The sequence below is a fragment of the Papaver somniferum genome, chromosome 6 (assembly GCF_003573695.1).
Source record: "Papaver somniferum cultivar HN1 chromosome 6, ASM357369v1, whole genome shotgun sequence".
Classification (NCBI taxonomy): Eukaryota; Viridiplantae; Streptophyta; class Magnoliopsida; order Ranunculales; family Papaveraceae; genus Papaver; species Papaver somniferum.
In genome coordinates this window covers 105,868,595-105,883,696 of record NC_039363.1, presented here as the reverse complement: position 1 = coordinate 105,883,696, position 15,102 = coordinate 105,868,595, and the positions used below count along the sequence as shown (strand labels likewise).

At 34.9% G+C, this 15,102-nt stretch overlaps 2 protein-coding genes across 2 annotated transcripts; both read right to left on the bottom strand.

Annotated features, from left to right (window-relative positions):
• Positions 1-9,459: 9,459 nt before the first annotated feature.
• On the bottom strand, positions 9,460-12,028 carry LOC113288734 (laccase-17-like). The gene is made up of 6 exons (XM_026537855.1): positions 11,822-12,028; positions 11,569-11,720; positions 11,229-11,473; positions 10,969-11,097; positions 9,900-10,865; positions 9,460-9,816 (listed from the first exon to the last, which is right to left on the bottom strand). The coding sequence occupies exons 1-6, from the start codon at positions 11,954-11,956 to the stop codon at positions 9,686-9,688; spliced, it is 1,758 nt and encodes a 585-aa protein (XP_026393640.1). The 5' UTR covers positions 11,957-12,028; the 3' UTR covers positions 9,460-9,685.
• Positions 12,029-12,984: 956 nt separating this feature from the next.
• On the bottom strand, positions 12,985-13,865 carry LOC113288735 (dehydration-responsive element-binding protein 2D-like). The gene has a single exon (XM_026537856.1). The coding sequence runs from the start codon at positions 13,858-13,860 to the stop codon at positions 13,171-13,173; it is 690 nt and encodes a 229-aa protein (XP_026393641.1). The 5' UTR covers positions 13,861-13,865; the 3' UTR covers positions 12,985-13,170.
• Positions 13,866-15,102: the final 1,237 nt, after the last annotated feature.

The window sequence follows — 15,102 nt, the reverse complement described above, 5'->3', positions numbered from 1 at the left end:
GTTAATTTTTTTCCGAGGACTCACTTAATAATGTATTACATTCCATTGAAGTCAAGGCAAATGTCTTTTCCGTTTTGGTGATGAAGTATTTGGTGATGAAGTCAAGTCGAGGCAAGTGTTGTTTGTATTCGGTGATGAAGTATTTGGTGCACTTTTTCAGAGTCTGAGACATAATTCATTTATAAAAATTATTTTTTTCCCGGATTAGATCCTGAGGTTAGTCATGGCACGTTTTTTTCCCCTTGTTAACAGAGTATGTGGCCTTAATATGTGTCGTTAATTTTTACATAAAAGAGACTTCTAACTCTGAGAATTTAGTTTATATGTATAAGTAGAATTTATCAGTTATTGACTCTTGTTTTGGGTCCTATATTTTTATTCTTTTATGATCATAATCATTTTTTTTTGTTGTCGTGTTTGTTCTAAATATTTTAATCTATTTTTTACTGACCTTCATCTTGTTAAATTTTTATGTAAATATTAACTTCTAATTCATCTTGAGAAAAAGGTAAATTTTTTTTATAGAGAATAGGTTAATTAATCTAGTAGCAGGTTAGAGTTAGAATCTGATACTCCGGTTTTCTTTATCATTTTATTAACATTGATATATTTCATATTTCTCAATTTCTCTAAGTACACCGATATCATATTAAGTACCCTAGAGACATTGATATTATACATAGAGATATTTTTTGTTTTATATTTCATATTTCTCAATTTAATTATATCTTTTATATCTAACATTTTATTTAATTATCAAATAAATGTAATAATTAAATTAGTCTTCATGGCGATTCATACTTGTGATAACCATGTACTTGGGGTAATATATATTTGTCTCACCGGGTCAGTAGATGAATTTTGGTTTAGAAAGAAATTAAATCGAAGAAGTTGATTTTGGCTCACGTGGTAGATTTTTGGATCACCATACATATTTGGTCCATATAGAAGAATTTGTTTAATGGTTCACATCAAGTCATAAGAGTATCTCCAATGTAAGGGGCCAGGGTCTTAAATAGTATGACACATATGATTTAAGACCTTTTACACATACTTTTCATCTCCAATACAAGGATCAAAGTCATAAAAAAAGATGACATGTTTAAGTGAGGGTAAAGGAGAAAGTGTTAATTTAAACCTTGAGTCTAAAAAAGAAAAGTTAATTCAAAACTCGGGTTCAGGAGATGAAATTTAGGTAGAGAGTTTTATCTCTTTTTTTGTCGTGTAGTAAATGACCCACAATCAAAAGGTATAAATAATACCTTTACATAGAATGAACTTAACCCCTAGTATTTGAGATGCTCTAAGGCACACTATCCACTACCAAGGTTTCTTGATTACCAACTCAACACAATTTGGGTTGCAAGTCAGATTTATGCCACAAAAGTTTTATTCTCAAAAAAAAAAAAAAAAAGTCACGGGAAGACTTCAAACCGCATAATAATTGAAACACGGCTGGAACGAGAACCCCAAGCTGCAAACACGAAACTGGTTCAATTTAACATAACAAATGATAAAATGTTCTTGGAATAATCTAGAATCTTCTAGCTTCTGTGACCATCAAGTTTCGCCCACCCTTTAGATTGAACCAGTCATCGTCTTTCCCCTTGTTGTTTTTCTTTCAGAACTCAACAACCTCTGTAACATCAATTTTTTTTTTAAATTATTCATATCTGATTCACTCCCTATACTATGAATTTACTTCAATCTAGTGCTTCTGAGATGTATCAGATTCACAAAACAAACTTGGGTCGAAGAATCCACGACAGGATCCCTTTCTTTCGTTCTCAGCTAGAACACCGTATGGAGATTCGAACTCGAAACGTTACGGGTCGGAAAGAGACTTAAGCGTATATTTATTTATTTGTTTATTATAATTCACCAAGCAAAAGTAAATTTAAATATAAATTTAAACATATTTAATAATATTCTTAACAAAGAAAAACATGTCAGGAAATTACAAAATACAACACAATCATCAAGATAACTAACTTCTTAATCCCACTTTCAACTTCCATAAATCTGCAAAGAATGTCAATTGGGGTGAGATGACAGCTCAATGGAATGCATTCTCATTCTCAAAAGATGTGAAGAAATATCAATCAATTAAACAAAACATACAACAAGAGATTTTGCACAATTTCGAGGATTCAATACATCAATAATATTGGTAATATAATACTTATATGTCGGTGTCACTGTAGTACAATGGTAAAGTCAATGGGTGATGGTACCAGTGACCTGAGTTCGAAATTCGCCAGCATCAAATTTCTTTACCAATAAAAATAAAGATGATACTTATATATCCAAGTACATCATTGGTTTAAATGTAGAAAAATGTTTGTAACATGATACTTAGAAAAAAAATAACTGAATTTGAATTGTATGACCACCATAATTTCAAAACACACCCTATTAAATTTGAGGGCATCCAACTGGACCAACTCAAACTCAATTGGTATATTGATATTACTCTGAACATATCATTTCACTTGTAGAGTTATCTTGATTAGCGCGAAACTTATACTCAAATTGCCCAACAGTCGCCCCTGCTTTCGGCGTAAAAATTTACATGTACTATAATATAGGCATATGAAAAGCCACAAAGCGTGATCAAAGATTCAATTATGCTTGCAACTCAAACCAAATAACATCAAGTGGAATTGTGGAAATATCCTGTTACATATTCACAGTAGGAACAAGTTGAGGACCTCACCCGAGGTCTTATTGTTTATCTTCCTATATGGTGATAATATCAAGGATTACCAAACCTGGCAAAATAGATGCACCAGGGAATGATTTTCAATTCAATGGCATTTTTTTTATCAATTGTTAATGAAGATCAAACACAAAATATGTCTACCAATGGTTAGTTAACTACTGCCTGGCCATGTTAATCATTCTACATATGGTTTACAAAAATGCACCAACTGTAAAATCAGAAGGATTAATTGATTGGCATAAAGATGTAGCAAGCAATAAGAAATCTAATTATCTTCATAAAAAAAACGTTACTTACTTCATCACGATATGTTTCAGCGCGCGTCTTTCCAATATCATCATCCAAAGCTTTGTAAATTTGTTCTTCATTTTCACGAAGAAGTTTAAGAATAACTCTTAATTGAGTTTTTCTCCAAACATAACTTCTAGTTTTCCCATTTTTATTTGTCTCTCTGGTGCGTTTGTTTGTAGAATTCACAAATTCGAGAAAATTTTAATCCCGTGGGATTACAAATTCTGAGATTCATGAAATTCCTTGTATGTTTGGTAATTTGGTTAAAATTCATAGGATTCTCTTGTATTAAAGTCCATGTGTGGTTTGGCAATGCCGTCAAAATCTTAAAGGGTACCGGTACATTAATTATATATCCCTAGTTTTGACACCTAACAAATACATCCTTCCCCAAAATAAATATATCCCTACTCTTTCTAGAAGCTAGAAATCAAAATTATTATATTACTGAAATACCCCAATATATATTTCACATAATAACCTTTCCCACACATTAAATTTCATTTATGTTCTCACTTTCTCTTTCTTCTCTCACTCGAAAACTAGACATGGAAAATAGAAAAACTGAAGAATTAAATCACGATCTTTATGGATCAATTGTAGTTTAAAGAAGATCAAAATCGTCGTGAAAATCATCAAATTAGGTTTAAATCTATTTTAATAAATTTACCGTGTTCTTTATAATTCGAAGATTTAAAAACAAGATTCAAAAGGTAAAACACGAATTTTCTTTTGTATTTACTATGTTCTTAATAATCGATTTGATTATTTTGTATCAAAACAAGTTTGATTTTGATTTCTTACAGTTCTTTTTGAAATCAATTTTTATTTCTGAAAAATTGATGCATGTTAATTTCTTGAACAGATTTAGTGTAACTAATACGGATACAGGTTTTAATTTGCTACAAGTTAGGGTTGATTTCATTAAGTTATTTAATTCATTTATTTTTCCATTGTCATATTCGTACTAATTTTGTGATGGTTTACTGTTGCATGAGATCTAAACAAAATTAAATTGCATGATTTGGTGATTTTGGTGTTATTTTGTTAGATCTGACTATGTTTACTATTTTTCTTTGAATTTATCGTAGTGGAATCGAGTTTTCTTTAGTATGGTGAGTTTGATTTCAACTAATTTTCACATTCTGTATAACTGAACAAAGCATGCTTTGTTGATTTTGAGTGTTTTCTAGTATGTTTACATCGGAAATTGTTGTATTGAGTTTGATTTTATTTTAAATCTAGATATGTCTTGTTTGCATCTTATACTTATGTTAATACCAAGTTTGTTGAGTATGTCTACATGTTTTATTCTAGTGGAATTGATATGTCTAGTTTTCTAAGATGCAGTTTATTTACCTTAATTCGTTTCAAATTTGTATGCCATTTTTTCTCTTCAACAACAGTAATTGATCTCATAAAAATGGTGTCAACAACACTAGTTGATTTAATAAAATATGATCAAAATAATAGAAGTTGATCCAATTTATGGGATCTTTAACAATAGTTGATCCCATAAAACTGAAATATTGACACAAATAAGTGGAATCAACAACCTAAGCTGATAAAAAAAATTACTTGGTAATTGATGATATTTTTACAATGAATGTAGAAGTGGTAAGTACTATGATTCGTTCAGGACATGTGAAAGCAAATTTTAGATCTCATTTTAAAGCTAAAAATATAACAAACTCAAAGTATAAAGTGTTTTGAAAATGATGGAGAGACTGGGACTATGATTCTGCTATTTACCAATTCCAAAGTGATATGAATTATAATCAAGTTGATTCTCAACTATTGCAAAAGTAGATTTTTAGAAACAACAAATGTTAATCCAAAGCATGGGACATCAAAATCCTAGGCTAAGCATGTTCCATCAATAGAAAATACAATTTCTTAACAAAAATCATAAAATCTATTTTCGATCTAGGCAAATAATCATAAATAAAAATTACACAAATTAAATAATTAAGAATTACCCCTTTTTCATTGGCAAGATAGCTTGCTCCGTCGCCCCAAGGGTTGGATTTAGCTTCTCATGATGGAAACACACTCAAAATATGATTTCATTGCTCAAAAGGTGTTCATAAATGATTAAAATGAGAGGAAAAAAAAATGATAAAACCGAGCTTGTAACAATTATATTTGTTACAAATCGAACTGTTGCAGAGAACGATAAATGATAACTGTCACTGTTACTGTAGCAATTACGACTGTTATGTGTGGTCTTATGTTCTTCGTGTTCTTCACAACAGCAGTAATGGTGATTCTCCGTAACTTAATTGTACCGCTCTGTATCTCCCGCAAACTCTCCCCTGACTCCCAGTGACTATTTATAACCCAAGAGCAACAAAATCTCTCGAGTTTAATGGGAAATATTCTCCCTTAACTCACTCTGCAACACACGGATTTTACTTCCTTCTTTATCTTTGCACGCGTCTACTTGCTTCCTAAACCCTCCAATACGTTGACTTCACATTTCAGTTAGAGTAAAAGACTTGCATAGTTGTTAGTAATGGTTCTGTTTATGGTCTGAAAAATTTAATTGCTTTGTTAGTAATGGTTTGTTAAGAATTATTGGTTTACGGAAAAAAAAAACTGTTGCTACTATCTATTATGAATAATTGTATTATTGGTATTAGTTTCTTATGAAGTGAATGAATGTTATTATTAAATATTGCAGGTCTGTATAGATGGAGGAGAAAAAAAAATAAAAATTGAGTACCAACAATAGAAGTTGATCCAATTAAGTGGGATCAACAATGGAAGTTGACCTAATAGGTGGAATCCAGGAACAATGTTTCCAAATTATAGTGTCAACAACCAAAATTGATCCCTTTAAGTGGGATCAACAATTGAAGTTGATCCATTAAGTGGGATCTACAATGAAAGTTGATCCACATAAAATGGGATCAACAGTTGGAGTTGACACCATTTATATAAGTATGTTACGTGTAAATACCAATAAACCTGGAACTTGCAAACTGACATATCCTTAAGAAACACAGAATTAATATTCATAAAAATAAATTAGAATGTATGTCATTAAAAACATAACAAGTCCTACCCAAAAATCATTAAAAAAAGAAAAGAGAAAAAAAAACATCCAACTAGTATATATCATAAAAAGATGCAAAAAAAAACCCCGTAGTGAATCAACTTCAACACATCAAGACCTTTCGTACTACAGTAGTGAATCAAAAACCTCAAATCGTGATTAATGGCATTAGACACTCCAGTGTGACCAAACAGTATGAGATCTTTGGGAACATAAGGCCAATTTTATTTGACCATACTAATCATCTCGCTGATGGTAGTTGATTTCGAAAAAGGATGCGAGACGTTCAGATTGCAAAATTTAAACTCTACAACAACCATCTTTGGCCTGCATTAACCAAATTTTGACCAAAAAAAAATGAAACGTACGAATGAGTGAACTTGGCGTGAGTCGAACACGCATAAGCTGACGTAGAGTCGGTCATGCTACCATTACACCACAAATTCAACATTTGAAGATTTTTATAAGGAAATTAAGTTATTTTTTCTAACAAACGTGATTTACACTACAACTATGACTATACTAACCAAAGATAATGCAGGATCAACACAGGAGTTGATCCTATTTAACAGGAGTTGATCCCATAAATAGGATCAATAACAGTAGTTGATCCATAAAAACTGAAGACCGCTACTACCTTCACTGCAACTACACCTGCCACAATCACCACCACCACCACTACCATTATAAAAACATCCACTACCACCAGTACAACACCAAATAAACACAAATCACCTAAATCATTACCAATAAACAATTGAAACACAATAATATAAAATTTATCGATTTCGCGAAATTTTATTGAATCAAAATCACAAGAAATTTAAACCAGTTTAAAAATTAAACTAATTGTGTACCTTTTCATTTAAATTTCATGTCGATTGGTATTAAAATCACATTTATCTATCTTCAAAAATCGATTTTCATACCATATCACTAGTTTCCCAGATCTGAAAAATTAATGAAATCGAAATTATCAAATCTGAATCTGAAGTTTATTGGTTCAAACGAATTGTTGTGAATCAGTGATGGATTGTTGTTGTTGATGATCTCACTCAAAGCACTCAAACCTCTCTCTCGAATCTCACTGGGAAAAAAATAAACATAAATGTGTTGTTCAGGTTGTAAATATTATGAGAGTGAACAAGGCTAGATACGGTAGAAGGTGGGTAAGAAATCGGGGTTCAACTGATACAGAATGGATCCAGTGGGGAATAAGGTGATGAAAATGAATGTAGAGAGTTTTGCGGGCTTAGAATTTCAAGGTTGAATTCCAGGTTATCAACCTGGGAAGAAAAAGTTCGGGAGATTTTTGGTTTTCGAGGGTTCTCGAGGTTGAATTCTTGATAATGATTGTGAATGTTAAAATTGATTGTTTAGGGGTGTGGGGATGGGGTGGTGGTGGTGATGGTGATGGTGTAAGAACTGCTTCTTTATGTAGCAAAATCTTTCATCCTTAGCTTACTAGAGCGAACTTAGGGATACAGATTACAGCTTTGATACACACCGTGACCATGGTTTTTAAAATCGTACGAGTTACGATTCCAAGCGTACGATTCGATTGAAAAAAATTTAAAACGATCCAAAGCGTATCATTGAAGCGTTTTTATCTAAAAGTGTACGAGTTAGATTTGGAACCGTCTATTCGCTTCAAATGTGCGATTCACGGTTTTGTTCATTCCTTCATTTTGCTAATGAAACTCAATTTGAACGGTTAAAAAAGGGTCGATTGAGAGCAACTGCAGTGGTGCGATCAAAACCAAAGATCAAAGATTAAAAAAAAGATCAAATTTTGGGTTTAGTCCGTGTTGTCACGTAACGGTGGCGATTAAAATTTGGTCGCGCGTAATTTAAAGATCCGCCCCAAAAAAATTTCATCGGGCGTATCTCAAATGTCCGCCCAATCAATCACCAGGCGGACTTTAAGTTTACGCCTGTCAACAGGCGTACTTTAAGTTTACGCCTCATTTTTTTTTTTTTTTTTTAATTTGAATTTTCATCGGGCGTAATTTAAATCTCCGCCCGTTAACAAGCGTACTTTAAATTTACGCCCAGCAACAAGCGTACTTTAAATTTACGCCCGACTATATTAGGATTTGGTATTTGGTCGCGACCAAATATGGTCTGGAATTTGATCTTTGGCTGGGATTTGATCTTTACTCCGTCCCACTGCGTCACGATCTCATCCCAAATTTTTGGTTATACTCGCCCACTGTGGATGCTCTGATAACCCAAATGCATTTCTTCTTCCTTCCGTCCTACATCCACTCTAGGGTTCCAAAAAATCCATCTCTAGTAACTTTTAATCCAACTTCTTCTTTCCGTTGGTGTTAATGTTAAGAACTCGAGAATCACCCGTCTGTTTGATTAACCATCTGCATATTCTATCCTTCTTCCTCTGGTTTCAATTTCAACAAACTTCAGATGCAATTGCCATACCCTATCGAAATTACAGTGTTTCAGTTCAAATGAAGAGCCCCCAAATTTATTGATGTTAAAATCCATCGCAAAGAGCTGCTCCTGTAGTGAACACCATCTTTAATTCTTTATGAACCTCAATCTCCGACCACCACTCACAGTTAGGTAACCATGAAGAGAAGGAATAAAACCAAAAAGAAAATGTATATAGAGAATTGAAACGTGGATGCTCGTAAAACCACAGAGAATTGTGTTGTAGATTGTCGACTTAGACACGTCACAACATTTGTTAACCATTTTTATTTAATTTCTTTTAGCACTGTTAGTGGACTTCAGGTGCTTGAATCACAGAGAATACTCTTTTTTTCTGATTCTCGGTGCTAATATAGAAAATGAAGTGGCATCTATTTTTAGCTGTGATCGTGAACTGTGATGATGATTTTTGTGCCGAACTCTATTTTTAGCTGTTTATTCTTCCGGTGGTCGGATTTAGTTGCACTTCCTACAAAATGCTTAAAACGAAATTATTAGTCCACTAACGAGTTCTGGCTAACATAAATGTAGATATAAAATGTAGTATTTATGTGTTTATTAGTGAATTTATCTGTATGTAAATTCTTTTTTGGTTCATATAAAAAATTGACTATGAATCTACGATTCACGATTTAATATACGATTCGATTCATAAAAAATGAAAAACGATTTGCGTTACGATGCACAATTTCACAACCTTGACCGTGACCCAGAACCGTGGAATGCACCGAGAGGGGATGGACGGTCCAGATAAGTCTTCTCTGCGAATAGGAATGGGCTGAAATGGGTCCTACCATCCCCTCTCACACGGTTCATTCCGCGGTGTATTAATCATTTCTGTACAGATTAGTGAACCAAAGACGCATTTGCCCTTGATGGTGCAATCAGTTTACTTCTACTTTTTATTATTCTGGTAATGGTATTGAACAAAATTTAATCAGAACTTTTTATATTTATTGAAGTTTATTGAATGATAATTCCCTTACAAAAACTTTCATGAGAAAATTAAACTCTCTTCTCTCTGTTTGTTAAATGAAGGGCCGGGAAATGAAAAGACGTCAAACCAAAACAAGAGAAAGGGATATAAAAAAGGGAGTTTCCCGTCTAACACAACACATTTAGGCTAGATATGCAAAGTCAACGATCAAGCGAAAAAGTCAAGGTCAGCATTTGGGAAGATCAGATGGTGGTGGTGGAAGCTTCTGATTAGGGAGCTTCCCGTCTAATACAAGCCACGCCATCTTCAAACCCCAGCTTGTGTGAATCTCCAAGTGACAATGCATGAACCATACACCTGTTCACCGGATCATCAAAAAACGATCATTAGTAATTTGGTATCAGTATAGCACAACTGTGAAAAATGAATATTTCACTTACCAGGATTATCAGCACGGAAACGAATAGCAACCCAACCACCAGAAGGAACACCAACTGTATTCCTCTCAACCGGGTCAACAAAATTAAATTTAGCAGGGTCATTAATCGGGTCATAGTTCCCAAATCCTTGGCCCAGAACGAAAAAGTTATACCCATGTAAATGGAGAGGGTGACTCTCAGCACCAAGAATACTAGTATCTTGCATAATTAGCTCCACACTGGTACCGAATGGTAACACAACCAAATTAGTGGTATTACTAATGACATTGGTGTTATTGATCGTATTGTTACCGGTATAGTCGAAAGGATGAATTGGGAAGTACGGGAAATATGGGCTATAAACACGGTTCGACTGTCCTGTAAAATGAGCTTGAAGTAGAGCTGTGGTTGGAAGTGCAAATGAGACATTATTAACCGAAGCTGAAAACATTGATCCATTTGGTCCTTGACATGTATGGTTTTTTGGGCATGGGTTTGTACCTAAACCCACGGTGAAAAAGAATCGTTTGTCAACATTTTTTGGTACGTTGGCAGGATACTGTTTGTTGGCTAAGCTTCGAAACTTCAAGGTGAAATTTGTGGCAGCTGAGGTATCATTTAGTGGAGGGAGTGTAGCTCCAAAAAGTGGAAGCTTTGACGTGCTTTGAATTGAAGATGGAGATATGTATTCCAGGATACCTGTGGTGGTAGAATTATCGAAAGTGCCTTGGCCAGTTACATAAGGCCTTGCAGCCATGACAAATGAGGCTTTTGGGTAATAAGGTTTGGCTTTGAGAAGAACATTGGTGGTTTGCCCAGGAGTGATAAGAATGGTATCAGTTTCAAAGGGTTTAACATAAACAGCATCAGCATCGACCACAGTGAGGGTGTGATTGGCAATGCTGAAGAAAAGCTCGTCATTGAGCGCAGCGTTGATTAATCGAAGAAGATATGTTTTTCCTGGTTTAACCTTCAACTTGAATGTATCTGTCAATCATTCCATGCACAATAGTTAAAAGTTGAGACCTTCAAGTTTCAGGGTCACTTTAGGAGAATGATGATTAAGAAAGAACCTTTCATGGACTAGTACCTTTGGCTGAGCAATTATACAAGGGTCCAGGAAGACCATTGATAGTATAGGCGTCAGAGACATTAGGACCACCTCCAGTTTGAAGTGCTTGGTTGATGATAGCTTCAGTGTCTGCTTTAAACCATTCTCCTGAAAATTATTTGATTTCAATCTTCAGGTTAATTAGTTACCAAGTAGTAAAGAAATTGATCAAAATATACTTGTACTAATACGAAACAGATGAAATTTACCAGTTTGTAGTAAAAAAGGTAATTACTTACCAAAGATCATGGGAACTTCTTTGTACGGTTTCACGAATGGGTATGGAACGTTAGGTTTGGGGAGAATGACAATAGGTCCATAAAGTGTAGCTCTGAGCCATGAAATATGAGCATGCCAAAATAATGTCCCTCTTTGGCCTGTTATGGTGAAATTGTATGTATAACTTTGGCCAGTTTGAATGGGGCATTGGGTAACATATGCAGGGCCATCGCTCCATCCACTCCTAAGTTGACGAATTCCATGCCTGTAAATTTGTCACAACTCAAGATATTAACTTTTTTTGATCAGTTGTTCAAATTCAAGACAATATTATCGACAGTTGAAGTTAAAATCATTTACCAGTGGATGGTGATATTGTTTTGGACATGGTTTACCACCCTAACAACCACCCTGTCACCTTCCCTAGCAAAGATTGGAGGTCCTGGAAATTGCCCGTTTACGGTCACGATACTCTTTGTCTGGCATAGTCGTGTCACATTCTTCAAGTTAATCTGCACATTGTACATAGTAATTCAAAACAAGATTGATCAAACTTAATTAACAAAAAACTCATGAAAATCAAAATGGCAAATTATCTATTTGCAACACTTACGTCAAACTGATAGTGCCTAGTTACGCCCGCAGTTGCAGCATTTGGCAAATGAAACAAAAAACACAATGCAAAGAGAAACACTCCAATAGAATAAGCCGGTGCCGAGGTTGCTGGAAGAAGAGATGAAGAACCCATCTCTTTGTGTCTCTCTATTGAACTTGGAAAGCAGAGAGAACAAGATGATTGAAGCTGCTAAAGCTAGTTGATGGAGTGTTGTTGATTGATGAAAGACTGTCTATCAGACATGTAGTTTATATAGTGCACTTGCATTTGGTTAGGTGATGACATTATCCTTAAAAAAATATCACTAATTTGAATGATCCCCACCACCAGTTGTTGGTCCATCTTGAACGTTGTTTATCGTAAAGCATTACCAAAGTAGATGATTTTTTTTTTGGCCCTACCTGCCTTTATCCAAATCTGAGACAACAAAAAAATCACAAACCATTTTCGATTTCCCCCGTCTTTGTAAGATCCAGCATGCACTAGCTTTACTGGACCTTGCTATGGCACTAATAGCAAACAAACATGCTCATAGCTGCATTATAATAGTTCAAGTTTATATCTGAGATTCACACGTATAGAATTTCAGCCATTTTACGTGTTTGTCGGTGTAGTGTAATTTACGAGGCAGCCATTAGCCAACTAGTATCCTTAGCTCTTGAAAGCAGGTGTGCAAAATTCATTACCCAAAAGGCCTTTCATTTTTCGAAGTAGTATAGGATGGCTGGATGGGGGAGTTGTGTGAGTTTGTAAGAGTGTCGGAGCAGTTTCTAAACAAAAAGAGAAATGGACGTAGAATCCGACTTTCTTCCAAGCAAGGATTTTGGTCTTTTAATGTTAAAAAAAAAATAATCTCTTTAATGTGCTAACTACTGTATTTAACTTGTTTACAAAGTTAGTATACAGTATCCATCTTAAAGCATTTTCCAGAAATGGTAGATTTGAAGATAAACATGAACCGAATACTCATTATTCTACAGAATCACATTACAGGAGGATTGTAGTTGTACCAACTAGGCTTCTCGCAGGTCTTCTTATACATGGGAGCCGATTTACCAACAAGAAAGCCAAAATTCTACTACAACTGAAATTTGGATTTTACACGACACATGACAGGACACAGGCCTAAGACAAATTTGCGGGCCGACAATCTAAACATATTAAAACACATTCCCCACTAGATTTTACATTGTTAATTTTATGCATACACGTTATGGCATCAACAGATGCACACTTTCTAACGTACATATATTCACATGTATTTTACATAAAAAAACATCGACCCTAGTCACGAGAGTCACTACTGACATAACACGTGCCAGAACCGGCCCATGATTGAAGGAGTATCAGTTGACACTTGGGTATCCTCCTAATTCTTCTGCATATTCTTTCATCATTGGCGTATCTAAGCTTCTAAAGATATCTTGATCATCTGAGAAAGTCAAAGACAAGTTCTCCCAATATTGACCAATTTGATCACTATCATCTTCCTCCATCTTGTACATTACTGAATTACCCTCATCTTCTTCCATTGAATTCCCTTGTAAAGAGCCCATACCCAAATCAGGACACTCCTCATTATTGACCACTGTACTACTAGGCCTTGTTTGTTGATTTTCTTCCATATGGGTAGCTTGGGTAGAAGGATTTGATGTAGTAGTAGTAGTAGAAGAAAAAGAAGAAGATGCAGGTGAAGATTTCACTGGGATTTGGTGATTGAATTGATGATGAGGTAAATTGAGTTTAGCAGAAGAACCATAGAGTTCAAAAGCAGTTTTATCATAAGCAATTGCAGCTTCCAGAGATGTATTATAAGTACCTAACCATAGTCTAGCACCTCTGTTTGGTTCACGAATTTCAGCAACCCATTTCCCCCATGTCCTTTGCCTAACTCCTCTGTATTTACATAGTGAATTCTCCGGACCTCCTTTTCCTCTCATACATCCTCTTCTTGATTTTGTTGCTGCCGAGGAACTCCTTTTCCTCACTGTTTTCAACTTCTTATCTTCTTCACTTACACTCATAGTAGTCACCATGATTACTTGTGCCTATTTTTTTCTTCTTCCATCACCTTTTCAGTGCCATTTATATAGCAGTGAATAAGATCAGTACTGTTATGAGCTAAGCTGGCCTGGATAAAAGGGTTCTCGACACGTGTCAAAAGAAATTGATTTTTGCGTGTTTGTTAAATGGACATGAATGATACTAATAATCTTTCTTCATGAATCTTAGGTTTTTAACAATGTCTATCCATAACGGATTTTCATACATTTTCTGTTTGGTTTTTGATACAACACACGGCTATAATGTTTGTTTAGGTTTAGGTGTCACCACTATCACTAGAGATGACACAGAACTACAGAAGAGTTCTCCCGAGTTGAGTAACTGATTAAGTTTGTTTCGAGTTACGTAGTTTCATTCTTCGACTATTTGTGGTCTAGTCATTCGATGAGAAAGATGCAAATTAATATTCTAGGGAGATTTTTTTTTTTTTTTTTTTTTTTTTATAATCAAAGGTGAAAACAGGATTACATAACGACATTAGTCTCCCCCTGAGGTCGCCGCAAAGTGCAGGGAGTAGCCAAGTCGGTGGAACTGACCAGACCATATGACTAGCATTTGTCTTGGCCCATTGGGCTAGATCATGGGCGGACCCATTGCCTGTGCTGTTAACAAAACTTAAGGAAATCGACCTAATCTTAGAAGTGAAAACTACAGGGAAACTCATTCTCCCAGATCTTTCAACTGTGAAACCCACGCTCCCAAAATTAAAGGCGCGCACCCATTTTCTGGAAGAAATTTATTCTCAGACCCATAATTTATAAAATTCGGTTGTCGTTCTTTTTTCTTCTTCATCATCTTCAATTCTTTTTAACTCAGATAAGGAAATCAAAGAATTTAGACAACGAAGATTCGAGGGAGAGTTTGCTACTATGATTTTGGTTGAATCAAAGAAGAAACTGAGATTGGGGTTTTTTCAATCAGATGGAAGGTTGTTGTTTAAGAAGAGGAAAGGGGATCTGTGAGATTTTGAAATCAAAGCAGATGAGAAGAAATTGCTGATTTTGAATTGCGAAAAATGGGTTGTAGTCTGTGTGTTGATTGGAAAGGAAGAGGAATTCGAAGGTGGGTCTGTGATGTTGATAAGATTTAATAACTTGGGTTTGTATTTGATTCCAAGATGGCAGCAGATGGTCTCGAAATTGTGATGTGAGTTCAACACAGGAAGATGCAGAAATTGGTTGGTCGATTCAGAAGTTTGACAGTGGTTCCGTCGT

Coding starts and splice junctions, on each gene's coding strand:
- LOC113288734 (XM_026537855.1), bottom strand. CDS start 11,956: ATGGGTTCTTCATCTCTTCTTCCAGCAACCTCGGCACCGGCTTATTCT. Junction 11,721..11,821: donor CTAGGCACTATCAGTTTGAC/GTAAGTGTTGCA, acceptor TACAATGTGCAG/ATTAACTTGAAGAATGTGAC. Junction 11,098..11,228: donor AGAAGTTCCCATGATCTTTG/GTAAGTAATTAC, acceptor AATAATTTTCAG/GAGAATGGTTTAAAGCAGAC.
- LOC113288735 (XM_026537856.1), bottom strand. CDS start 13,860: ATGGTGACTACTATGAGTGTAAGTGAAGAAGATAAGAAGTTGAAAACA.